A 26,671-nucleotide genomic window follows, 5' to 3' on the forward strand; every position below is an offset into this window, starting at 1 on the left:
GCGAGGTTGCCCGCTGAGCAGCCAGGCTATATTTAAAGGCTCAGCCCTGCCAGTGCTGCCCACACGTGCTACGAGTGCGTTGGGGCTCAGCTCACTGCTGAGGTGGAGAGAGGGGGTCTGCGACTGAAGCTGCTCGGCTTGGGGTGGTGGTGGGGGGAGGGCAGGGTCAGGCTTTGTGTCCCCCTGCCCTGGGGGTGGAACTTGTGGTGTCCCAGGTCCCCCAGGGCTTGCGGGGGGGCACCCATCTCTCCGCATGGCTCTCCGTGGGGCTGCTGGCTCATCTTGTGGCTCTGTCAGGGTGGGGGCACCCACCTCTCTCCATGGCTTTTGGGGGGGGGCACCCATCTTTTCCCATGGGGCACCCACCTCTCAGCATCCCCCGCGGCTGGGGGTCTCTCCCGCTCCCCTTCCACACCGTGGCCCTCCATGGTGCCCAGCCACTGTCCCCTCCCTGCCACCACTGTCTCGGCCCTGCTCCTACGCTTGTGGAAGGAGCCAGATTTGGGAGGGGGGAGTGGTGTTTTCCTTCCAGTTTGGCCCCATCCCCAAGAAAATGGTGGGTCACGGCCCCCCCAAAGTGGCTCCTCCAGTGACGGAGCCCAGAGGCCACTCTGCCATGGCCAGGCTTTGGGGACGACAGCACTGGGTGGCTGTCCCTTACAAGTCAGGGTGAGAGGAGCTGACAACCCTGTGCTGCTGGCCACCACCATGCTGCCAGTGCGGTGCTGGTGACAATGGGGACACCCCCAGGGTGGAGGCAACATGTCCCCCTGCCTACGGAGCGTGTGGCATTGCCTGGAGTTGGTGAGCCATGGTGGGTATAAGAGGGGCCCCAAATCAGCCCGGGACAAGGTTCCCTGGGGACACCCACCTTTGGGGGCAGATGGGGGACACCGCGGTGCTGTGACGCTCCACTCTTCCCCCTCCATGAAATCCTGCTCCAGCCAAAAAGGGGCTGCAGGAGCTCGGGGCAGCCCAAGGAGCTCCACTACCCCGTGCCAGTGGGATGCCACGACGGGGACGGTGACCCCGCATGGGCAGTGCCACCCCAGCGACCCCATGCCGGGAGGTGTCCCGTGCCCTCACATCCCTGACGCGAGTTTTTCCCAGCGCTGCACCCGTCCCTGTCCCCATCCCCAGGGCCCCCTGGGAGAGGACGAGCGGTGGCGGCAGCATCTGTGCTGGCGGTGCCGGCAGCTGCCTGCCCTGCCCCGCGCCCGCCGCCGCCGTATAAATAGAGGCAGCGAGCGGCAGGGAGCTCCTGGCAGCCACCATGAAGGGCCTCAACCTGCTCTGCTGCTGCGTGGCCTCGCTCCTGCTCCTCGGCACTGCAGGTACGGCCGCCCGGCCGGCTGCGGGGGGGGCACGTGGGGCTATGGGTCACCATGGGTGATCGTGGGTGCTCATGGGGCTGCAGGGTCCCAATGGGGCTGTGGGTGCCCATGGGGTTGAGGGGTACCCACAGGGCTGTGGGTCCCCATGGGGCTGCAGGGTCCCCATGGGGCTGTGGCTCCCCATGGGGCTGTGGGTGCCTGCAAGTCTGTGGGTCCCTGTGGGACTGCTGGGTCCCCATGGGGCTGTGGGTTGCCATGGGGCTGTGGGTCTCCTTGGGGCTGCAGGGTCCCCACAGGGCTCTGGGTCCCCATGGGGCTGTGGGTGCCTGCAGGGTTGTGGGGTCCCCATGGGGCTGCAGGTGTCCATGGGGTTGCAGGTCCCTGTGGGGCTGTGGGTGCCTGTGGCGTAGTAGGTGTCTATGGGGCTGTGGGCACCCAGCAAAGCTGTGGGTACCCATAGGGCTGGGGGTGGCCATGGGTGCTCACTGGGGCTGCGGGTGCCTGTGGCGCTGCAGGTACCTGTGGGGCTGCGGGTGCTGCCGAGGCTCTGGGGTGCCCGGTGAGCCCAGCCTGCCCACCCAGGTCCGGGTGGGTGCCAGGAGCAGTACAGGGTGGCAGGTCCGGGCTCCGTGGCAGCGCTGCCAGGGCTGCAGAGTCACCCCAAAATGTGCAGGGAAACATGGTGGGGGGCTGTGGCCAGGAGGGGCTGGAGCTGAGGTCCCCGCTCTGGAGTCAGGGTGGGCACAGGGGGCTATGCTGCTGCCAGCACGCTGGGGGTCAGTGGCACCCATGGGTGCCGAGGTGGCTCAGTTTTGGGCCGTGAGGACTTGCGGGGGGGGCTGCTGGGGCGCTGGGACACGCTGTAGTGGGAGCAGGGTGGGGTGGGCTGCTTGCCTTGGGGGTCTCCTCCACCACCCAAGGACCTGCCAAGCAAGATGTCACTTTGGGTGACCCTGGACCCCTTCTCCGGTCCGTCCCGTCCCCGCTTAACACCCCTGTCCCCGGCTGGGCGCCGCTGGGGCCGCACGGTGGGGTGGCATCGCCAGTACCCTTGCTTGCCCTTGAGTTAATTTGGGCCAGTTCTCTGCCTGGCCGGGCTCCGGCGGCCGCGCTGCTGGGAGGGGGGTGGCTAAGTATGGAAACAGCCGTGTAAGGGGACACTGTGCTCCCTGCAGCCACCCTGGGCCCCCCCGCCTCCAGCCCTGCGCTGCCGCGGCCCCGCGCACGGGCACCCGCAGCTGCCGCCTTCCAGCACACCCGGCACCCCCAGCCCCGCCGAGTTTTGGCCTTTTAAGGGCATCTTGGACCATTCTTATGGATTAACGGGTTTTGGGGCCAGCGACGCACCCCGCCGGTGGTGGGGTGACCTCCGCAGGGCAGCGAGTCGGGTCTGGGGACAAGGGGGATGGAAAGGTCCTCTACGGGCATGTGCGGTGGTTGGTGCCACTCCAAGCTGGGCTGGTGGGACATCAGGGGCTTGTCACCATGGTGGGTGACCACCAGCCCTGCTCTCAGTTGAGCTGAGGCTGGCGCGGTGATGCCATGGGGCTGGGCACGGTGTTGGGCACCCCCTCACCAGCACCCTGCTCAGCCCAGTGCCGAGATCCACCATCTCGGAGGCCACATTGGGGTCTGCAGCCCCAGAGCTGGCTCCGAGGGGCGGCTGGAGCCCCCTGAGTCCTCACCATCAGCATCTTCTCCTTATCGGCAGGGAAGGGCAGGGGACATATTTTGCCTTGGTCCTATAGGTTTGCGAAAAAGATACAAGCCATGGGACATCTCCTGCATGCGGTTCTACTCCATGGGACCCGGTGGGGTTTGCACAATGAGTTTTGCTTTTCCTTTGGCGTCGAGCTGGGCTCTCAGACCTGAGCACTTTTGGGGTGCAGAAGGTGGCTCAGGGGGGTTGTTTTCCTGTTTTTTGGGCCTTGCCTTCCCATTTAAGTCCCTGTTGGTGAGGAGAAAGCAGGGGGAGCCCTGCGGGGGACCGGGAGTTTCATTGATGCATCGTGGAAGGGGTGCGGCCAAAACGGCCCATGGGCCACGTGGCCAGGGCTGGCAAAGCTCCCTGGAGTGGCCAGGAGCCCCGGCAGGGGCCAGCACCCACCGCAGGGCTGGGCGATGGCTCAGGACAAGGGCGCTTCCCCACTGCCCCGTTCCTGCTCCTGCCCGGGGGAAGGTCTCCTTCTCCCCACACTCGCCCCTCAGGCACAGCCCGGCCATACCTTCACAGGTTGGATGGCCATGCTGAGTCCCCATGGCCACCAGGGAGCCTGGGGAGCCCTTGCTCCCCCCATCCCAGCCATCTCAGACTTGAGTGGGTTGTGCCATCACCACCTTCAAGGTGGGCGAGGAGTTGAAGAATGCCCTGGCACGCTGGCAGAAAGTGCAGAGGGCACTACGGGGCTGGCACACACCTCTCCTGGTGACAGCGAGCGTGGGCCACCACCCCCGGGACTCCTCATCCTGCCTCAGCCTGGGATGTGTCACCTCAGGGTGAGCTCCATCACCTTGTCCTCATGGCCTCTTGGGGTGTTCCCCGTCACCCAGGGCATGGCACCTCAGGGTGAGCTCCATCACTGTGTCCTCATGGCATCTTGGGGTGTTCCCTGTCACCCAGGGCATGGCATCTTGGGGTGGGCTCCATCACCTGGAACGTGTCACCTTGGGGTGGGCTCCACCTCCCAGGACAGCACGTCTTGGAGTGGCTCCACCACCTGGGTTGTGTCACCTCAGATGGGCTCAGGGCCCAGGACACGGCACCCATGGGGACTCCCCACCCTGACCATCCCAGGTAAATGCCCCCCCCAGCATAATGAGCTTCCCCAGAGGTGGGGGACCGCTGTGTCCCAGTGACACCCCACTGGACTCACCTCCACGCCCCCTCCTCATCCGCACAACCATGGACACCACTGCCATTGGGTGCAGGGGTGGCCACAGTGAGGCAAGGGGCTTGGGGTGCCACAGGCACCCACAGGTTTTGGTTACTTGTGCCACTTACATCCCTGTCACCCCCCTGGTACCTCGCCTGGAGGAGATCCCAGGGTGGGATCCTTGCCCAGGGTGATCCTCCTCGCCAGGAGATTCCCTGTGGGTGCCTCATCTCTCCCCAGATGTTGGCCAAGGCAGATGTTGGGCAGGTTGGCCACGTGGTGACACCCTCTCCCATCAGCCATCCTTGGACAGGTGTGTAGGTGACAGCCAGCCAGGCAGGACAGCCGGGACACCTCACTTGGGCATGGTCCCGGGGGCACAGGCCACCAGTGGATCCCTGTGGGACGGCGTGGGGCTGGGAGGGCTGCGCTGCACCCAGGAGCAATGCTGGGTGGGCCATGCACCCTTACCATGTCCCCACCGCGTCCCCGTGTCCCCACTCGCTGAGCCACGCAGGCGCCAGCTCCCTGAGCTTGGGAGCGCGGGCTCCCCGGGGTGCCGAAACCCCAGCCCGCCTGGCGGCTCCAAGGGTGACCGAATCGCTCATAAAACTGCCCGTTCCCCAGGCGCTGCAGGAATAGCAGCGGGTGCTGGTGCCTTGGCAGGGCTCCGCTGGGCTATTTTCAGCCCGTGGGGACATTTCCCTTGTAAGCGATAGGCCAAGGAAGCCGGTGAGCTCGTGTGCCGGCGGGGGCTGGCAGAGGGGTCGGGGAGTCTCCGGCCGGGCACACCGCGCCAGGTCAGGGCGTTGGCAGCGGCAGCGTGGCCTCGGTGCTAGTCAGGCGCGTGGCTTGACCCTGGCCACCTCCCCACTCGTGGGGGCATGACGTGGAAAAGGGTTCGGAGCCGCTTGGCCCCTTCCCTGTGTGATGGCTGAGCTGGGATCCCCCCTCCTGCTGCTGGGGGTACGGATGAGACCCTCCCCGGGGCTGGGTGCCGCTGCTTGGTACGGTCAGGCAGCGCTTCTGCCTGGACATCCCTATGGATTTGAGGATCTTGTGGGCCAATGGATCATCAGGCATTAAAATCCAAGTTGATGTGCCCAAGGGCTTTCCCTGTCCTGCCCAGGTGACCAGGAATCCTTGGGATGACCAAAGATGAGGGACAGGGAGCGTTCCTCGGGGAAGGCTCACACAGAGTGCATGGAAGATGTCCCTTGGGGCCACCTTGGGTTGGTGAAGCCTCCCATGGCTGGAGGCCTGGGGACAGGACCGGTGTGACCGCGCAGGAGTCCCTCCTCGGGAGCAAGGGGCTCCTCCAGTCCCAACCATGGCACAGCGCTTCCCTCAGGTCCTTCAGCATCCCCCCGGGCTGCAGACCCCGCGCGGGACACCCCGGGGAGATGTTCCTCGGCGTGCAGCGTGACTTCTGCCTGTGCCAAAACACACGCCGTTTTCTCGCAGTCTGCTGACTTGCGGACCCAGATCTCCCCCGGCCAGGGAGTCCCAGGTGCTTTATTTTCACCCGCCCTCATCTTGGTGTCTTCTGCGAGTCAGGAGTTCAGGTTTCCTTCGGAATCTTGAGGGTGGGCACCCTGTGGGGAGACAGTCAAACCCCCCCCACCCCCCCCCCAGGAAGCGATTCCCCATTTTCATCTCTATCTTTAGAAAGCTCCGAGCCTGGTTTTAATCCCTTTGGTGCACCCTGGTGAGGTTTCTTTACTCTTTCTTAATCAAAATATCGTGCGGTTCCAGCCGACTATTTATAGAAATCAAATCAATTTCTTTTTTCTCAACTAAACTTAAAAATCTCTCCCGCAAATGAGGTCAAGTCAGTCTGACAAAGCTGTTTCCTCTACCACCGCTGGGCTCTGCCTTTGAAAAACTGGAAAATATTTGCTTTTTGCCGGTGGCCCAGGATGACGAAGCCTCCGGGATGGGTGTTCTGGGCTTTGGGGTGCAGGAGGGTCCGGAACACCAACCCCTTCCTCGTTCACTGCCGTGCCTCTGTCCTCCGGGCTTCTTGAGCCACTTTGGGACACTTTCCTCTCCCAGTCGGTGAAGGTGTTGGCCTGGTGGCCTCCAAACTGGTGCTGGAGCCGGGTTCCCACCTGCCCGGCTGCCTGCGGCGCTGTCTTGGCCATCGGAGCTGCTGAAGGGTAGTAAAACACCGGGCGCTTCCTCCGTGGGGCTTGGCAGTGGTGCCGGGATGGCACAGACAGGGAAACTGAGGCACGGGAAGAGCAGGGAGGAGATGTCATCCTCTTCGGTGCTCCAGCTGAGCACCCAGGGGTGGGCTGCAAGGCTGGGGTGCCCAGGCCTGAGCCCCGGTGCGGGGCATGGTCCCTCCTTTGGGCTCCCCTGGCCCTGCCTCCTGCCGGGGAACAGTTTCTGGTTGCAGAAAGGTCAGGCTCAGGGGGCTAATCCTCCTTGACTTAACTTTTTCCACCATCCAGGCTGGCAGCAGCAGGGAGCATCGTGATCCCCGGGCGCTGCACCCCCTCCCCAGCAGCCCCCCGATGCCCCGGGGCAAGCAGGGGCCAACCCTTGCCGAGGGCAAGGCCGAGTGTCCCAGCCCTGTGGCTCCTTTGGGTCCAGCCACTTTCCGTGAGGTTTTGAAGGGCTTCGTCAGAACAAAGCACAGCCTTCGGGCTTCATTCAGCCTTGCCTTTCCCTGAAAAGGAAGGGGCAGACAGGTTTGGGGTGCAAGTTCCCCCCCCTGAACCCCACTGGGAGAGCAGGGCTTGCGGGAGATGGTGGATAATGCTCCTGCGTGCCGCAGGGGCTGGGACCCGGGCAGGGGAAGGGGGTGTGCAAAAAGCCATCCCCACAGCGCTGGGCATCACCGGCCCCATGCTCGAGGCTCCTATTTCTGCTGAAGGAGGAGATCGTCCCTCCCAGGGCCACCTGTGCCCATCTGTCCCTCCTAGCCAGCCCCAGCGCTCCTCGGGGGCTGTCCCTCCTGGAGGACCCATTATGGCACCGAGCTGCTGCCGTTTCATCTGTCCCCATGCAGGGATGGAGGGGACACCGTGGCAGGGTGACGTTCGGCCCTTGGGAGCCATCCCTATCCTTTCCGCACGGGCTTTTCTCAGGTGCACACCAGCCGTGGCATCCACAGAGCCCCACTGTCAGCTCTCCGTCCCTGCAGCTGTGTCCCAGGGTGCTGTCACCGCTGGGGAAAGGGTCCCCAAGCTGCTGGCAGCCCTCCCAGCCCTGTAGTCGGGTTTGAGATTTGGGGCAGCCGGGAACCCTCAGGGAGGTCAGGTCCCCAAGGGGAGCGGGGCAAAGGCTCCTCTGCGATGCCACCCGTCCGCTTGGCACAACGCAGGGCGCGAACAAGGGGAGCCCCGGTGTCACTTTACAACGGTGGCTGTCCCCGCTGCCTCCTGGAGCCCACGGGGACCCGCAGGATGGGCCCCAGGTGCGGACGTCACCCTTGGCTGGCAGTGGGGCGAGGGGCTGGGGCCAGCGGCCGTGGGGGCTGGTGCTCCGCCGTCCACACCCTGCCGAGCTGCTCCTTCTGGTTCCCCCGTACAGTTGCTGAGCCGTATTTTTAGCCACCGGTGGACGCGAGGAGGGTGTTAAGCCCATAACCTTCGGCCCATTTCGCTGCTCATCGACCGGCCATCTGCAGATCAGCACAATTCGCCCTGCCATGGATTTGGAGACCATGTAGGGGAAACAGGAGGGAGAAGGAGGTGGAGAGGGCAGAGGGACTTTGTGTAAGACCTTGAAGGTCACAGGAAATAAAGCCCGTGACCAGCACACCGGCACGAACATCCCGGTCTGAGTGCCCAGGGAATATTTCCCTTTTCCCGCAGATACGGCTCACGGTGGGCACTGGGGTTGCCTTTGTGCCCAGCCACAGTGGGTGACAGCCCCTCTGTCCCCCTGTATTGGTCAGAGGGGACACACAGACCCCAGACAAAGCCCTTGGGATGCGCAGGGTCTCCCCTGCCTGGTCCTGCTCCCTCCCACACCCACCTCAACCCTCCCCAAACGCCCGCCTGAGGAGCCACGCTCCCCTCCCAGCCCTCCAGGTCACCGGCTATTTTGGGGCCAAACTGAGAATATCCCCATCCCCGTGGGTGGAGGGGACCCTTGGGAGACACAGGATGGTCTCTAGGCCACCAGGGCCAGGCGGTGGCATGCTGGCCCCCGGCCACCGAGGGCTTTGAAGGTCAGACATAGCACATTCCCCTTCCCGCGGCTCCTGGCAGGCTGGGCACCCTGAGGGGTCCTGGGGGAAGGCGACCCGAAGGAGAGGGGTGCTGCGGGTGGGAGGGAGACGGGTGGGAGCTCCTCAGGACCCGTCTCCCTCTGTCTGGGAGCTGAATTGGGAGCCTGGAGGCACCTGCAAGCCACATGCCAGCAAAGGACAGGGGAGGTCGGGGAGGGCAGAGCGAGGGTGACTGGCGCATCCGGTTTCGGTGGGGCGAGGGGCCACAGCGGCAGCGGTAGCTCCGGTGTGCCAGGCTGCACACAAGAGCGGCTGGAAACCCTGGCAGGCCCAGGCGCAACCTGTCCCTCCCAGCCGCTGCCACGGCTTGTCCTGCTGCCTCCTGGCTAACAGCACCGCTGGCCCCGGCATGGATGGAGATGCAACCTCCGGCCATGGCAAACTGGGTTGAGCAGTCTGGGGTTGGCACCATGCCGACCTTGGCTCGGCTCCTCCTGTGCTCGGCCACCACAGTCACCCATGGCCAAGCCCAGCGCCATGGCTTTGCCAGGGCCGGTGAGCCCTTGCCGATGCTCTGCCGGACACACAGCCCTGCGGCTCCCCGGCACGGACGCGGGGCAGGAGCCAGAGGAGAGGGCTGGCTGCCAGCTGTGCCGTGCCCGGTGCTGCCCGCTTTCCTCCCCGCAGCCTGGGTGGAGGTGGCGTTTTTTTCCTTGTTGGCATCTGCTTGCCAGCTGGAGTACAAAGGAATTATTTTCCTCTGAAACGCTTCCCTGGTATGCAGGCATTAGACGTTTCAGGGGATTATTTAGACTAGCAGCAACTGTTTGTAACGGAGACAGTATAGCTGGTGATCTTTTATTTTTGGCACCCGTTGACTAATGTTAAATTGCAGTTGGAGGGCTATGGAAAATACGGTTGGCTTCTCCCGGGGCCGCAGAACAAACTCATTGTGTCCCCGCCAGCCGCACAGCGCGGCAAATGCTTTCCTAGTGAAGGGATGCTTACAATAAATAGCTCCTGAGCCCCGCTGCTGGGGTCAGGCCCTGCCTGTGGAAAGGCATGGCCCGGTGCCGGGCAGCCTCTCGCCCCTTCTTCCTCCCCCTCGCCCCATCCTCCTCCTCCTCCTCCTCCTTGCCCCGCCGCCCGTCATGGCTGGCATGATGCTCTCCCGAGGCAGGGCTGGGGAAGGACCCTTTTAACCTGCCAAGTGCCTGCGGCCCCTCGAGCTATGCTTTTTTGTTATTATTCCCCCCTCCTCACCATTTTTTAGGGCTGCTTTGCCGCCTTCCTGCAGCACTTCACGGCGGGTGGCAGCCATGGCCAGCACAGCCATAGGCCCCCTGCTAGCATCGGCTTTGCCCCCCTCCAAAAAAACCCCACCTCTTCGCACCCAGCTTCTCGCAACTGGGACAGAAAATTGAGCTGGAACTAGAGAAATTTTAGGGAAGTGTTTAAACTTCTTGATAAGAGACACAAATCCTCCCTCAGGGCTCCCCCCCCGGTGCTGACGGGGGGCCGGCGGGTGCCCCGGTAGCCGCATGGCGGCGCGGGTAAGACTGACTGAGCTGTTCTCATCGTTTAGAGCCGCACACCCCCGGCACGGACCATGTCGGTGGCGCTGCCGAAAGCCCCCTGCCAGCTGCAGAGCCCAGGCTGGAGGAGAAGGCAGCCAACGGCAGCCCTGAGGAGGACCGAGATGGCGGCCCCGCCAACACCTCCTTGCCCGGCGCCGCTGAGGAGGGACACGGAGAGGGGGAGGAAGAGCCAGCGGGTGGCCTGAGCGGGGACCCGGGGCCAGGGGATGGCCAGCCACAGGAGACCAGTGTGGAGAAGGGCCAGGAGGAGCCCAGCAAGGCAGAGGGCCCAGGGGAAGATGCTGTGTTGGGCACCCCTGAGGCAGCACATCATGATGGGAACGGCGGGCCTGGCCCACAAGATGGCTCCCGTGCCCGGCAGGATGAGGAGTCCGGCACCGAGAAAGCAGCCTCTGAGGAGAAAGAGCAGCCTGGGGAAGAGAAAACGGAGGAGCCAAGAGCATTGTCTGCCCCTGAGGAGGGAGAGGAAGGGGGTGAGCAGAGCTCAGAGGAAGATGACGATGACGAGCAGGGGGAGTCTGAGGAAGGTGAACATGGCGAGTCTGAGGAAGATGGAAGCAAGGGAGAGTCCGAGGAGGGAGATTCTAAGGAGGAGGAAGAGTCTGACGAAGATGGTGCCGGGCCAGTAGGGTCAGAGAACGGAGCTAAAGGGACTGACAAGGAAGCAGCCGGCACTCCTGCCAAAAATGGCCATGGCAAACCAGCAGCTGCTGGCAAGGGAGAAGCCAGCTGCCATCACCCCCCCTGTGGGGAGGCAGCAGAAGAGCTGCCAGCAGCAGTGGAAGACCCGCCAGCAGAAGCAGATCCACCAGCAGCAGTGGAAGATCCACCAGCAGCAGTGGAAAACCCACCAGCAGTAGAAGACCCACTGGCAGTGGTGGAAGACCCGCCAGCAGCAGAAGACCTGCCAGCAGCAGAAGACCCACCAGCAGTGGTAGAAGACCCGCCAGCAGTGGTGGAAGACCCGCCAGCAGTGGTGGAAGACCCACCGGCAGCAGAAGATCAGCTGGCAGCAGAAGACCCGCCGGCAGTGGTGGAAGATCCACCAACAGCAGAAGACCCCCCTGCAGACAAGACATCTCTGGCAAAAACAGAGACCCCACCTGGCCAGAGTGCCCACCCAGCTGCTGCTGAGCTCCAGCACAGCCAGAGAGGTTGGAGTCTTTTCTTGTGGGTGTGCTGTAGCGGCCACAGTGACCTACTATCAACCGCCGGCGGAGCTGAGCTTGGCACATTAAACTGCGCCTAGTGCATGGCCCTCTCCTAACGCTTGTGCTTCCCGCGCCTGCCCCTAACCGCTGCACGGCAGGTCCGGCTGCGGGCATCCAGGGCGCAGGCAGGAGCCCGCCGACGCCTGCAACGCGAGCACTCCTCGCAGCGATACCAAAGCTGGCCGACATTTCTCCGGCTGCACTTTAAGCCCGTGATTTCTCCTCTGGGCTGTGGACACGGATAAGATTTTTAACACCCAGGCCCCTTTCAGCACCCGCAAACCTCTTAAAGGCTCTTTATTGTCTGCCCTCAGAGTCCTCCGGACCACCAGCTTTCTTGGTGCAAGGGCAGGGTGCTGCCCAGGCTGGTGGGTCTCTTGTCCACCAGCTCTTGCCTTGTAGGGAAGGTGTGAAGAGATAATTCAGACTCATGAGTTGCCGAAGCACCGTCTCTGGCCACGTTCGGTCAGTGAAAGGCTAGCTAAGGAAAAGGGACACCCCCTTCCCCCGCCCATGATTTCCTAGAAACGCTTGTGGACTTTGGCCCACGGGTTGGGCAGCAACCTTTGGACCCAGCTGAGTCTTTTTCTGCTTTCACCTGTAATGTCCCAGCTCAAAAAGTTCCCATTTGTGCTGAAAGGGAAACCCAGTTTGGTCTCTGTGGCTTTACTTGGCAAGTCAAAAGGTCTTCCTCAGCCCAACACTCGGTAGGCACTCAACGCAGTCCCAGGGCTCCGCTTGGCCCAGCCATCCCCAGCCCAGCCAGCACATATCTGTCCACAGACCTGTCCCCAAACCCCCGCTAAAGCCCAACCCACCTCCCGCTACCAAAAAGCATAGGGCCCTTGGTGTGCCATCACCTCCAAGGCGAGGACACCTCTGTCTTGGGGAAACCAAGGTGCCCCAGGTGATGGCAGCTGCCTCATGCTCCCCAGGCCTGGCATGGAGCCGTGGGGTCCCCAGGGCCACCCCAAGCCAGGGTGCCACGCAGAGGGCTCCAGTCTGATATGGGGAGGCGGAGGTGGGAGGGAACCAGCAGAGGTGAGGCAGCCAGCATGGGTCAGGTTGGCTGGTCTCTCAAGAGCCATCCCCAGCCTCGCATGCCCCCATGTCTCTGGCTCAACGGGTGAGTTTTGGGGGAGCGAGGTGAGAGATGGTGAGGCAGAGCAGCGTGCGCCCACAGTCGAGGCTTCTCCCTGGAGGAGCTGCAGCTGCCGGGGGAAGCGCCGGGGTGGGCAGGGCCCATCGGGCAGCAGGTGCCGCGCGTGCTCCCACCGCACCCCAGCCCTGGAGCCCCTTCCAGGCACGTCCTTCGCATTCCCCACGAGCGTCCGGCCCTCGCTCCCGCCCAGGGAGACATGGCACATCTCCCTCGCCAGCCCCTCCTCGGAGCCAAGCGGTTGCCCACGACGCTTCCCCCCGCAGCCACAGCCCTGGCAGGCCCTGCCAAGCCTCCAGGAGCCTTTGCAAAAGAGAGACCGTGCGGCGTGCCAAAGGCGAGAGTGGCTGCCGAGGCGCATGGCGGGTCCGCGGGCCTGGGGTGTGTGTGCTCCCCCATGCCCTCTCCCCGGCCGTAGCTTGTGTGAGCTCCTGTGTGGAGTCCCCAGCTCCAGCGGTAACAGGTCTCTTTGCCTTTTCCTGCAGAAGAGGTTGAAGATGCCAGCGAGCTGACCAAGCGCGACCGGTCCCACTTGGAGAACACCCTCAAACTGAACGAGGACAAACCTGCCGATGATTTCTCAGGTGAGGGGGCCTGGGTGGCACCGAGCCATGCATGCCCCGCTCCTTCAGTCCGGGCGATCCCCGCAGGACAGGCTCCTCACCATTCTGCTGCACCAAGAACATGGACGGGATTTTCCTTCCCTAGAGCATTTTGGGTTTAACTTAACTTGTTGTAGGTCCAGCAACACCATATATTCAATAGCAAGCCATTTTCTGCTCTTGGGTTAACATATTTTAGGTATCTTAAAGACAGCCCCAAGGGTGTGCAAGAATTAGGAGGGTAGAGAGGCTGGAAGGAATCAACCCAAGCCAGCCACATCCCTGCCCAGAAAAACCTGGGGCAGTTTGTAATAAAGGGTTGGGATTTTTATTCCAATTATTTATTGGGTTTTGCTATTATAAGTCTTGCTTCTGCTGGCCACATGGGCAGTCTGGACTGGAAAGAAAGTGGTAAAAGCTGGTGTGGAAAATGCCCCTTCTTCCTTCTAGCGAGCAGCTTAGGGGCTGTGCCAAGGGTCCCTGGCACCATGGTGGAGGGCTTTTGGGATCGTGGGTGTTGAGTGCTAAAGAGCATTAACAAGAGAAGTTCCTTCCATCAGCTGCTGGCACGTGCAAGACTGGCAGCAGACGGGGACAGTGCCCAGCAGGAAATATTAGCAGGGAGGGGCGTCAAAATGCGTGACTGGGATGAGTTTGGCCAAGATTTCAACTGTAAGTTAAGTCCCTTAGCGACAGTTGAGTCACTCTCAAGATCTGCAGGGAATGCCCAGCAGCTTACCTAGGAGGAGCTCAACCAGGGTGGTGGGGTTCGCCTTTCACCCGTCTGCATACTTTTACCCTTGCAGGAGTACTGCAGCGGCTGAGGAAGATCTACCACTCCTCCATCAAGCCCCTGGAGCAGTCCTACAGATACAACGAGCTGAGGCAGCATGAGATCACAGGTAATGACATGGGCACTGGGGTCTCCGGCACCATCAGGTCATTGGGATGCAGATAACAGCGCAGCGAGCAGATCATGGAAAGGCTCGGATAGTTTGTCTTCCTTTGCAGCTTCCCAAGAAGGCCATGAACATGCTGGGCTTAGGGGACATGCCCTAGTGAACCCAGCGGCAGGCATTCCCGCATCTGCCTTAGCCCATCTGCTGGCAGGACCATCTGTGTAGGCTGAGCATTGAACCCTGCCTGCTTCGGGTCCTCCACCTGCTCAACATCAATGCCCTGTACCCCTGCCAAGCAGAGATCACGGCCCAACGAAACAGGCTTGGCAAGGAAGCTTGGGACCTCTCAAGGCTGGGGATGAGCTTCCTGGGGGTGGCTGGAGCTGGCATCCTTCCTGCTCAGTATGGGACACGGCCATGTGGGCAGGGTATCCCTCAAGCTCGGCAGCCTTCACTCAGCCCAGGAGTTAGAGTTTCCACCCCTTGGCAATTACAGACACATTGGATCAGGTGAGCAGGTCCCCATGGCCACGGGCATTGGCTTGGGCTGAGCCCCAGCAGCACACGTGTCCTTCCAGTAGAGGAAAGGGCAGCCCTGGCCCCAAGATGCTCACAAGCTACAGGAAGCTCTTGGGACCCGTATGACACAAGCGGGCCCATTTTCCAAGCACAGATGGCTCAAGCCCAAGGCCGAGGTCCCTGTTCACTGGGGTACGACTCCTGTGAGCCCCTACTCAAGCCCTGTCCTGAGCCGGGGCCGGATGCCCCCTGTGCCTTGACTGGACAGGCAGGAGATGACGGAGTCCCTGTTGCCCGTGTCCCAGGGCTGCACGCCCACATCAGCCTCCTGCCAGGGTCCCTCCTTTTCCTGAAGTTTTGCCTCCCTCCCCAGGTTTCCAGCCTCACACATCCCAGAGCCATGCCCTCCCTCCTGGTGAGACGGGACCCTTCACACACCCATTCCTTTTTGCAGCTGGACTCTGCTCCACCAGCGCATGGGTCCTGGGTTCATTTGGGCAAACCCCTGGGACACATCCCCTTAGAGCAGAACCCCTGTTTTACAGGCAGCCCCGCTGCAGCCCAAACACAACTCCTAAATGAGCATCAGACATTTTCTAAGAAGGCTTGAACATCCCCAGACCCAGCCAGCCCATCTCCAGCTTACAGCCAGTGGGACCCATGGGGCAGGGACAGGGCTGTAGAGTCCTCATCGCCAGCCCAGGTCCTGTCCCCCTCAAGGCACAGAGAATCCCAGATATCACCCACCACAGGGGTTCTGGAGGGGGCATTTGTAGGTCTTAAAAAACCACGAGCCTCCTGCAGCCAGCTCTGTGTCGCCGCCTTTGCCTGCCTCGCTGTGTGCTGCTCGCCAGCAGCTGGGGACCGTGATCCATCTGCCATGCAGGAGATTAACTGGGAGGGTCACAGCAACACGCCATGCCGCAGCCAGCACGGGAGGGGCGCCCTACAGACCCTCACCCCACAGCCGCTGTCATCCACCCAGTGTGCCTTCCTCCCCTCCCTCACACAGCCACGTGCCTGGGGACGGAGGGCCAGCACCCTGCTGTGCATCCTCTTCAGCAGTGACACCGGGCAGCGAGGACGGCCCAGCCATGGCCGGTCCCAGCTGTCTCCATCCTGGAGCTCACAGACTCAGCAACACCCCAACCTGCTCTCCGAGCTGCTTTGGTCTGTGGTGGTGGCAGTGAAAGCATCAGCATTTACTGTCAGCTCATCCTGGGACCCTGTTTAGGAGAACATTTGGGATTACAGGGGCAGCTGGTGGCCTCCAAGGCTCTAACCCTCACCTTGCTCTTCACTGCCAGAAGGTGCAGCCCTCAGCATCAGTTCCCAGTGCACAGCTTGTTTCCTTGCTCAGGACATCCCACCCTACCCTTCAGTCATCCCATGCCCAACCACCCACCTCCCTGCTCCGTTTCAGGATGGAACAAGCGTTTCTCAGGCCCCTGCTAGCTTCCTCCCTCCCAGCTCCTGAGGAAACAGCCACCAACCGTTGTGTTTTCCCAACCCAAGGCCCCTCTCAAACCCAGCTCCTGAGCTGGGCTCGCCACAGACAGCGGGTCCTGGTGTTCCTCACAGCCTCATCTCACAACACAGCACAGTCTGTTCCACTTCTCCATGAAGGAGGAGCCATCTCTCAGGCTGACATCGCCCCAGGTCAGCTCCCAGCATGAGTGCCCAGCATACCCTGTTGTGTCCTACATGGCACCCCCCAGCGGTGCAGATGCCATCCCAGAGCTGGTAGCCCACAGTCACCGCCTCCTGGCCCAAAGGGAAGGGCACATGGATGCTGTGTTGCCTGCAGCCCTTGGCTCAGCCAGGAGAGGCCCTGGTCATGCTCCCCTCAGAAACGTTTCATCTGCCACCAAACTCCTTGAAGCATCTCTGATGCCCCACCCCATATCACAGCACACACAACCCCATCCTGGAAACCTAAGCCTCAGCAGTTTGCCTTTAATACCCGCAGCTCCAGCTTTTCCCAATCCCTCATTAGCAGTGTAATTAGAGAAACCTGCAAATTAGTTAGAGGGTTGGCCCAAGAAGCCCTCTTGACCTTGCAAGGCAGGTGAGGACGTGGTGGGGCTGAGGGAATCTTCTCAGCTGCTTCGTCTGCATGGTGCCCCTGTCCCGAGTGGGTTCATTGCATCAGTGGTGGCCCCACACGCTGGGAGGTGTCCCCAACCTCTTCCCCTGCGCCCACCCCCACGGCGGGGGGGAGGCTGGAGGGTGCGGAGCTGCCGGCTCAGCTGGCCGAGAGGACCGGGACAGCTGGGAGAGCGGCAGGACAGGCCTGTCATGGAATATGTGTGACCTTTGGAGGTGTAAGCCAATATAGAGGGGTGCCGTCGCAAGCACCTTTGCCCCTCCATTACACGGCAGCCCTCCATTTTGTCTCCCTTCCCATCGGCTCCGCTTGTGCGCACCAGCCGGTGTAATCCAAGGAGTAAATCTGCTCCGCGCAGCTCACAGAAAAAACCCGTGTAGATGGTTGTCCCCTGTCCCGGCGGAGCTGTGGCTGCCACCGTCAACCTGCGACTGTGAATTGTTAGGGTGCATCCCAGAGAGCTCGCCCCACAGACTCTGCTTACGGTGTGTTGAAGCCTGGCAGGCGCCATCTCCTTTTTCCTGCCTGCCGCCCTCCCTGCGTCTCCGCTCTGCTGTCCCGCCTGGATGCGGGCACGCTCCGGCTGGGTCCACCCGTGTGCTTGGCCACCCCGTAGGGACTGTCCCCAGCTCAGGGCTGAGGGACTCTCCCAAGTCTGGTGATGGGAAGCTTGCTGTGAAGTCATGCCGGTTTGTGGTGCATGCTGGTGTCCCTAATTACTGCATATGTCCTGATTAGCACGCCTGTGTAGGCAATGACCTCCCAGTTGCCATCACCAGCCACCCTAGGGCTGGATATGGGTAACCATACCAGCAGGGTGGTCAGGACACTTGTCGGGGTTGGTTCTTGTCCTAACCGTGGCTCGTTGGGCTCCGTTTGCTCGGTGAATGTTGCTGGGGAAGGCAATAACTCTGCTGAGTGGGGCAGGAGGGTCGGGGGGCTGTCTCGGAGGAGGCAGCTCTCTCTGGGGCTGCTCCCCCAGGCCACGTCCCCACGGTGCAGGGCAGACGGGGGTTTAGAGCTTGTCCCGGTAGCCGCAGGTCTCGTCGCTCACAGGCTGTAACTCCTTCTCTCCCGCTGGGAATGTGTCCGTTGCTGGCTTTTCCTGCCCACAAGAAGGCCAGGGCCAGTCTTCAGCTCCCTCCTCGGCCTGGGCCAGACCCAGGCAGCTGCGTCCCTCCTTCGACTCACGGTACCTTTTCTCTCTCCCCGTGTCCCCTGCTAACAGCTTACCCCGGACGCACCCTGGGCTCCTCCGCCACAGGTTGGTATCGCTGCCTGCTGCCTGCATGCTGCCGGCGCTGCCTACGCTCTTCGCTGGCCCCCGGCTTTCCTGTTCACCTGTCCCAGCAGGGACACGCTTCCCAGGCACTGAGCAGAGGCCGGTCCTTGGTGTCCCACTGGAGCCGGTGTCCCCAGCCCTCCCAGAGTTCGGCATGCATGTCACTGCACTTATCTGTCCCCGGCCTGACTCTGTATCCCCACCTTGCCCAGGCTTTGACACTTTTCCCTCTCGGATTAAGACTCAAAAGGTCGAGTATTCCTCTCACGAGGGTTCAAAGGCATTTGTGGTGGACCTGCAGGTCGATCTCCCACCCACGGCATGAACCGGAGGAGCCCAGCAGATAGCCCACCCCGCAGGGGAGCTCTTCCCACCCTCCTACGTGCAGAAACTTTCCCGAATGTCCACCCTTGATACCCCCTGGCTGCAATTTAAGCCCATGAGCCCGCAGCAGCTGTCCCAGTAACACTGGCTGGCCCCTGCGCGGCGGGCTCAGCCCCTTCCAGAGCCAGAGCTGGCTCCTCTCCCTGCCTATCCTGCTCAGGGTCTGCTGCCAGGCCCCCCCTGGAGAAGCAGGAGATGGGAGACGGGCCAAGAAACACCAGCCAACACCCAGCCCTTCCCCTGGGTCCGGTGCTGGGCCACGGGGACAATGTCCCTGCTGCGACATGAGGCAGGGAAATCCCCTCTTTTGGCCCTCCTGTCCTACCCCACCGCCTGAGCTGATGGATCCTGCCGAAAACAGGCTCCTCCGCACCCCGGTCCTGGACGCGGCGGAGCCCTGCCAGCGCCTGGAGGGCCTCTGGCTCCTTGTCATGCCAGCATGCCGGCAGCGGAGAGGGTTGTAGATATATATAGCGTATTTCGATAGCTGTCTTATCTGCATCTCTAGCTGCAGGCGCACACACACGTGCTGCTCGTGTGGGCGTAGGCGCACGGGGAGCAGGACGCGGAGGCAGGCGCAGGCGGGTCTGCAGCCACGGGTGGCTTGTCCCTCCATCTGCGAGCACACGTGCCACGTGGATAAGGGGCTATTCGCGAGCAAGCTGGCCAGCCCTCCCAGGGCTGCCGGGCAGTGCGTCCATGCCGTAGGCGGAGTGGCCGCCGGTGTCTGGGGTACGGGCATGGGGTGGCAGCATGGGCAATGCTGGGAGAGTCTTCCCAGGTGTTTTAGTCTTCTCGGGTGATTTGAAGACAGAGCAAGACCTCCGTGGCTCGGTCTGAACAAGGAAAGGCAGGAGGTTTTGCCACGTCCTCCTCTTTGCCTAGCGTCCTGCGGAGAGAGACGGGGTGAGCCGACACGAGGACAAGGAGGAAGACCCAGCCCAGGGTCAGTCCTGGCAGTGCTCCCACCCAAGGACAGCCTGGCACTGCAAACAACATGGAAAAACCTTCCAGAAAGCCACTGCTGTAGGAAAAAAAAAACCTTTTTGGGCACCCAAATTGCTCCTACCCCCAGATCTGAACAGTCTAAAACAAATGCAGGCTCTGCGGAGGGAAACATGACCATCCTGGCCTCATTTGCCAGGTGCTTTGCTGGATCACAGCGTGCTCTTAACCCTGCAAACCCGGCAGTTTAGGGAAGCGGTGTTTTAGGCTGCTGTGTTTTAAGCAGGACCACAGGTGAAGGGGTGCCAGGTTGGCGGCCCCCCCTGCTCGCAGGCAGGGCCTGGTCACGCACCAGCGTGCGTCTGCTTCTGTGGATGCCGCCAGGCCGTGCTTGGGTTGAGCTGGAATGAGCTTGAACTGGGATGAGCTTGAAACCGGGATGAAGTTGAGCTGGGAGTGAGGCAGGCTGGGCTGGGAGCGAGCAGCCACAGGGTGGCTGGAGAGAGCCACCGTGACGGAGCTGCCGCCATCCCTGCCCTGCAGCTGGCAAGGGCTGGCGCTTTTCCCCGGCCCGACACAAATCGGCGCTGAACCTACACAGCCGGGGGACGTAGCGGGGACAGATGCCAGGCCAGCACCCCCTCGGGAGGGAGACGCGCTCTGGTCCCCCAGCCCCGTGCCTCGGGCAGCAGTGAGGAGGACCCACTCATGGCCTCACATCCTCGGAGCTGCTGCTACCTGCAGACCCCCAAGGATCCAGTGCCTGGCGCTGCCTGCAAAGCTCATGGGGTGCCAGCACCCTGTTCCCAAAGCAAGGGGCAGAGGTGGGCTCAAGGAGCTGTTGGTGACCCGGCGGGGGGGTGCCTGCATGGCCGCCCGCCCTGGCACAGCGGGGCAGAGGTGGGGACGTGAAGCGGAGCCGGGGCGCGCGGGCTGCCTGCGCTCACACAGCCACGCCTGGCCCGCAACCGGTTACGAAAGAGCACGCGGGGACCCGCCTCAAACCTCTGGCACAACATCACAGGGGATAATAATAATAATAATCATCATCATCATCCGAAACCCAATTAAAGCCGGCAAGCGAACACAGCAGCGGTGACAGAGTGGCACAGAGGAATGATTAATAACTAAAGTCCGAGGTTTCAACATTTGTTTTTGTCCCCCGTGAGAAGACAACATCGGGTCCCCGCGGCTCACAGGCAGGAGAGGGCAGCGGGCAGGGAGCAGGCAGGGCCATCCCCCTGGTTGAGATGCAGCTGCCCTGCTTCAGGGAGGAGGGTTGAGCTGCATGGACATCTGGGCCCCGTGGAGAGATGTCCCCAGCCCATTCCTTTCCCCACAGCGGTGACATGGTGGCCCTGCGATGGGCAGGTGCAGGTAGGAGGACGTTGGCATGCTCTGCCCGACTCCTGCATCCAGGACGGGTTCGGTGCGGAGCCGCCACGCAGTGCCCTCCAGCACCCTCGGGAGCAGGAGCTCAGCACCATATGGGTTTTGCGGCTCTCTCCACCTTGGAGATGGATCCCAAGCTTGCTGGAAAACTGCAGGCTCTTGCATGGGTGGCAGCCACGGAGCAGCGGGGTCTCCCAGCCACCGCAGGGAAAATATCTCTGCCTTAGGAGTGGGGCCGAAGGGAGGGTGCCAAGGGCAGCGTGGGTCCCCCAAGGGCATCTCCAGCCCCTGCTGCCAGCACGTCTCCGCCTGGAGCAGATGCCCCGGGGGCTCTGCTAGGTTGGTGCCATGGCAGGGGGGCCACAGCTTGCTCTGCTCTCTGCCATCTGCCACCATGGCTCTCCTGGCACCGTTTCCTGCCCGGATTCGTCTGGCTACATCAGTGCTGGTACAGAAACAGGGACAGGGAAGGTTCCCACGAGCAGGAACTCACTCATCCAGTTTTTACTTCCATTTCTGGCCTGACGTGGGCTCGAGCCAACTGTCAGGCTCCCGGCTGTCCTGGGCACAGCCTGGGGGCTGGCAGGGGCCAGGGGCTCCTCTGGCTCCACCGGCTGGCTGCCCAGTGGCCTGAGGGCTGGTTGCACAAGTCCCACTGGAGCAGGGATTGCTCCTGGGGCAGTGGCTGCTTGTGTCCAGGGACCTCTGAGCTCCCAGACCGATTGCGTGGCACCAGGACAGGTCCTTATGGGCCATCACCAGCCTCTTTGAGCCCTTTAGCAAACTCCAGGACTTGAAGAGTGCAGGATGTGGACTGTTGTTCATCCTCCTCCTGCCTTTCCCTAAGCCCAAAGTGGGGCTATTTGCCCAGCCTGCCCTCCCCACGCCGGGCTGGACTCTCGCACCCAGCCCGCACGGAGGCAGGGACCCTCTCCTCGACCAGAGAGCTGGGAGCCACAGCCGGGGGGCAGATCCCGGTGAGGGCATGGTGGAAATGCAAGGCAGGCAGCCGGCCCGAGGCTCGCACCACGCTTACCAAGCACCGCACTGTAGCCTTGCTCCTCCAACCACGCCGGCTCCCTTTGCACGAGGCGTTCGCCTGGTTTCGGCATGGCCACCTCCCGCGCATGTCCCGTGCTTCACGGCAGCTCCCTCCAAACCACACTCGCCCCGCAGCCAGCCCCAAATTCACCTAAACCGGAACCAGAGACAAGATTTAAAAGACCTTCAGGTCCTCCCTTTATCTAAGAAAGGTCAAACCTCAGAGAATGTCAGACAAGTGAGGTGGGGTCTCCTGCAGAGCATGGTGATGTCCCACTCCTGCGGACACCGGGGCCCGTCGCTGGGCAATGCCTTGGCTCGCGAATGGCTGGCAGGTCCCAAAAAGGGTGGCTGTTTCCCCGGCAGCGCTGCCACGCCGCTCAGATGGGATGCTCATTACAGCCGGGAGTTAATCGCACGGCGGCGGCGGCTATTGTTTCTTCACTTCCTCTTGTTATTTCCCCTCTCCACAGATGGGGAGATCACTTCCAAGCCAATGGTGCTATTCCTGGGACCGTGGAGCGTCGGCAAATCCTCCATGATAAACTACCTCCTCGGGCTGGACGACACTCCATACCAGCTCTACACAGGTACTGCGCTCACCGCTCCCTCCCTGCTCCTCCGAGGGTGCGCTGGCACCTGCGTTCCTGCGTCCACGCGGTCAGCAATTCCTGGCTGCATCTCTTCAATCTCCCCCCTCCCGTTACGGCAGGGAGGTTGCGATCTGGTCCGTGCCAACCGGCTGCGGTGCCACATGGAGGGAGAGGTTCCCCACCCCGGCCCAAGGACTGTCCACCCTCCCCGGGGAGGAGGAGGACATCTCACCCTGCAGCATCCCCCTACCGCAGCGCAGGGTCGCCGCCTCCAACCCCAACCGTGAGAGCAGCGGTCACATCGCAAGGGCAACTCGCCCTTGTCTTCTCCCCCTCCCTCCTCACGTGGAGCCAGTTAATTTGCCCTCCCAGGAGAAAAGCCATTCCCCTTCCCTCCTCCTTGCTCCCACGGGTGTTGTCTCGCAGCTGAGGGCTGGGCACTGGGGTAATGAGGGCTCCCGGGAGGTGGTTCTCGAGGGCACCTTGTGCAGTCCAGAACAACCAGTCCCTGCAGAAGACAGCCCTGGTGGCATTTTCTCAAGAGGTTTGGCAAGAATTTAATAGCCCCGCTGCTTGCCTTCCCCTAGCATCTCTTGGCAAGCGAGTGATGCTCCTGAGCTCTCTGGCTAGTCCCAGGCCAGCCCCGTCATGTTCATTGCCTGGCATGGATCTCACAGCTCTACTGCTCCTCTTGTTGCTGGGCAGGAGCAGAACCCACCACCTCCGAATTCACTGTCATCATGCACGGCCCCAAGCTGAAGACCATCGAGGGCATCGTGATGGCTGCTGACAGCGCCCGCTCCTTCTCGCCCCTGGAGAAGTTTGGGCAGAACTTCTTGGAGAAGCTGATAGGAATCGAGGTGCCCCACAAACTGCTAGAGCGGGTCACCTTCGTGGACACGCCAGGCATCATTGAAAACCGCAAGCAGCAAGAACGAGGTAGGGGTTTACTGGGTTCAGCTAAGGGACTCCAGAAAAGATGTCGTAATGATGTGAGATGACAAAGATGGCTGAAGCACATCGGGGAAGAGCCCTAGGCTACAAAAGGGGTCTTGCGCTGGAGGGGATGGCGACATTTGTCTGCCCACGGCTATGGCAGCAGCACCTGGGACCTGGGGAACCTACCCAAGTGTCATCAGCTAGAGCAGCTGTTTCTGCTGTTTGGAGGTGTGACAGTCAGACATTTTGGCAAGGTGTTTCCTGGGGACTCCTCGGGCTGTTGATTGTCTGCCTCAGCTCAGCATTTAATGCTCTGTTTGTCGCCCTTGGAGCCAGGCTTTGCCAACGGCTGGTGCCACAGCAGGGCCTAGAGAAGGACCATCCCCACAGCACCTGGGATGCCAGGAGAGATCAGCAAGGGCTTCTTGACCCACTTAGTGCCTGCTGAGGAAAGCAATGATGTGGCGGATGTCTGCTCACAGGAGCAGCAGGAATCTGTGGCCAGCAGCAGGGAGAAAGAAGGTTGGGAGGGGAGGTTGAGGGAGACACGCAGCCACAGGCCCAGATGCATGGGGATGGGTTTTCATGCCAAGAAACTCTGAAGTGTTTTCAGCACATGAGAAACAGGTTCCGGGCTGCATGGGAAGTCTGCTGTGTCTCACGCCCTGTCCAACCCAGACAGGGCGTGAGACACGGCAGGCTCAAGTTTTATCCATCCCTTGACCTAGAGGGACTCATCCTGTGCTGGCCATTTCTGCTGGATTTCTCTCTTTCCTCTCCTCAAGGTTACCCGTTCAACGACGTGTGCCAGTGGTTCATTGACAGAGCTGATCTCATCTTCGTTGTCTTTGACCCTACGAAGTTGGATGTGGGCTTGGAGCTGGAGATGCTGTTTCGGCAGCTGAAGGGCCGCGAGTCTCAGATCCGAATCATCTTGAACAAAGCCGACAGCCTGGCTACCCAGGAGCTCATGAGAGTCTACGGCGCCTTATTCTGGAGCCTGGCTCCTCTCATCAATGTCACGGAGCCACCCAGGGTGTACGTTAGCTCCTTCTGGCCCCACGAGTACCATCCAGATACGCACAAAGACCTGTTCCTCAAAGAAGAGATATCGCTGCTGGAAGATCTCAACCAGGTGATTGAGAACAGGATGGAAAATAAGATCGCTTTCATACGCCAGCACGCCATCCGGGTGCGCATCCACGCCCTTTTGGTCGATCGCTATCTACAGACCTACAAGGACAAAATGACCTTCTTTAGCGATGGAGAACTGGTGTTCAGGGACATTGTGGAAGATCCTGACAAGTTCTTTATCTTTAAGTCCATTCTGGCAAAGACCAATGTCAGCAAATTTGACCTCCCCAACCGTGAGGCTTACAAGGACTTCTTTGGCATCAACCCCATCACCAGTTTTAAGCTGCTGTCTCAGCAGTGTTCCTACATGGGAGGGTGTTTCCTAGAGAAGATCGAGAAGGCCATCACTCGCGAGCTTCCCGATCTCTTGGGAAGCATCGGCTTGGGGAAGAAGCCCAATGTTCTCTCCTGCGACATCACTGGCTGTGGCGAAACCCCAAAGAATCGCTACAAGAAACCCTAAGGTGTTCTGTAATATAACCAACCATCCACGTGTTCCTACCGGTGAATGAGCTTATGTCTTATCTGTCCGAGAAGCCATGGTTTGTTAACCCTTTGAGTGCCACACTGGCAAAGGCTACTGTACTATGAGGACTTTGAGTCGTTGACATCGATGGCAGGGGAAGATGGGTGGGCATAAGAAAGAGAATAAAAACTGTGAATTCCTGACATTTTATCTTTGTTCTTTCAAGTAGAAGGCAATGTTTAAGCTGTAAGTATGAGCAATGCACGGTGAGCTAGAACTGTAGCTGCTTTTTCACTGGTGCCAAGAGTGCGTGAACAGGAATTTCAACCTCTGCATCCCCGAAGCCGGCAGAGAGCGAGAATGAGGGCACAGCGTGCGAGCACAGGGGAGAGCGGTGACACACTAACCCGGGGCACCACCGGGAGCCCTGGGGGCAAGGTGCTGGGCAGGGAAAGGGAGGCCAGGCCCCAGCTGTTGTTTTCAGGCACAAACATCCTACAAATCTCTGCAGATATTGACCTTGTTTTTCTTTCTGAGACTTTTAGGTCGCCCAGTGAGTTCTCCTTTCGTGCTAACGGCTGAGTTGAACTTCTGCAGCCTTCACCTGGGTGTTCGCCTTAAGAAGGGGCTTTTGCAGGGGCATTTGTAGCTCCAGACAGGTAGCCATGGACCATGTCAGAGGAAGCAGTGGGCTGGAAAGGAGCTGCCAGCACTGGCTGAGCTGTGCTGGAGGAGGAGGGCCAGCACCTCAAGTCACACAAGGAGCTGGGAGCAGGTTTTCCTCCCTGTGGGCCAGCACAGGGACAAGGCACTTGGTGCCCGTGTGTGTCATTAACCTCAAAAACCAGTGCTGGCAAGTCAAGCCTGTGGATCAGCAGGGCTGCAAGGGTTAAGGGTTTGGCAGTTCAACCTTATTCAGCTCCGTGTTGGTGTTTTCTCAGAGTCGGACCCCCCCGTGGTTTTGGGCTCAGGAATGGCAGGAGTCACTAGCCACATCCTTTTTGCCCGTCTGCTGACCTGCTCTCTCTAGGACTACACAGGCAGGTTTCTCTGGCTTGTTTGCCAAACTTCCCCCATTTCAGCCACGATTTTGTTGGCTCATGCCTGTGCATCAGCACTCAGTCCTGAAAGGAGAACGAGTATTGCTTCAGAAACACCCAAGCAGGGTGAGGTTCCCTGTGGACAGCCAACCTTGTAACCCTGCAGTGAAAACCAAGGATTAGGGGTGGCCTTGTCACTTGGCCCTCGTGGCCAGCACAGCTGGCTGCCGAGCTGAGCACAAACCAACCAAGAAGCAGATGTTGCCCTGGGTGGAGACGAGCACCTTCAAGCCCACCAATGACCTGCTGTACATCCTTTCTCCTTCCTCCTGCCAAATGACCACAGCTAGTGCTGCTCTCCAGGAAACCTCTGGAGCTGAAGGACTTACCTTTGACAGGAACAAGAAGATGTGGAGGTGTCGGGTGAGGCAAGAAAAAGGCAAAAGGAATGAAAGAGGGAAAAAGGAAGGCTGCGTTGTGACAGGAAGGGTATAAAGGGCAGCACCCCTTGTCTCCACGTGCCTGACGGGACACGGGCTACGGCAGAAGATCCATGGGAGCTCCACGTCCCCTGGCACCGAGGCCAGGCGCTGCGAAGAAGAGGTCGCCTCGAGTCCAGGTGAGTTTGGGGGGACACTGCTCCAGGGACTTCCATGCTCCTTGCCTCTGTTTGGAGGTAGGACTCTACTTTTGGATTAATGAAGATGAGACCCAAATCCTTGTCCAAGCCTGGGAAGGGGCACGGCTTGTGCAGAGGGATTTTGCCCGCGGCGCAGAGGGGACTGGAGGTAGGAGTGAAGGCAAGGAGAGTGTCAGAGAAAGCAGCAGCCAGAACAGCCTGGAGAGAAGTGGTGTCCTCGTGAGCCAGCGCCGTGAGGGCTCGAACCTGCCCCAGAGCTGCTGCCCCCCCTCTGCTGCTCTTCCTTCTGCTTTCTCGTACGTGGCCCAGCTGCTCATCGGCCTCCCTCTG

At 61.1% G+C, this 26,671-nt stretch overlaps 1 protein-coding gene across 3 annotated transcripts; it reads left to right on the top strand.

Annotated features, from left to right (window-relative positions):
* The first annotated feature begins 1,240 nt into the window (after positions 1-1,240).
* SRL (sarcalumenin) lies at positions 1,241-24,864 on the top strand. Of its 3 annotated transcripts, XM_063344441.1 has the most exons (8): positions 1,267-1,334; positions 9,976-11,142; positions 12,844-12,942; positions 13,767-13,862; positions 17,714-17,749; positions 22,003-22,119; positions 22,828-23,061; positions 23,847-24,864. In XM_063344441.1, exons 1-8 carry the CDS (start codon positions 1,274-1,276, stop codon positions 24,656-24,658), a joined length of 2,622 nt encoding a protein of 873 aa, XP_063200511.1. In that variant the 5' UTR covers positions 1,267-1,273; the 3' UTR covers positions 24,659-24,864. The 3 variants fall into 3 exon arrangements, with proteins under 3 accessions (XP_063200513.1, XP_063200511.1, XP_063200512.1); XM_063344443.1 differs by lacking the exon at positions 9,976-11,142 and having other exon boundaries at positions 1,241-1,334; XM_063344442.1 differs by lacking the exon at positions 17,714-17,749.
* Positions 24,865-26,671: the final 1,807 nt, after the last annotated feature.

The sequence above is a fragment of the Chroicocephalus ridibundus genome, chromosome 8 (assembly GCF_963924245.1).
Source record: "Chroicocephalus ridibundus chromosome 8, bChrRid1.1, whole genome shotgun sequence".
Lineage (NCBI taxonomy): Eukaryota > Metazoa > Chordata > Aves > Charadriiformes > Laridae > Chroicocephalus > Chroicocephalus ridibundus.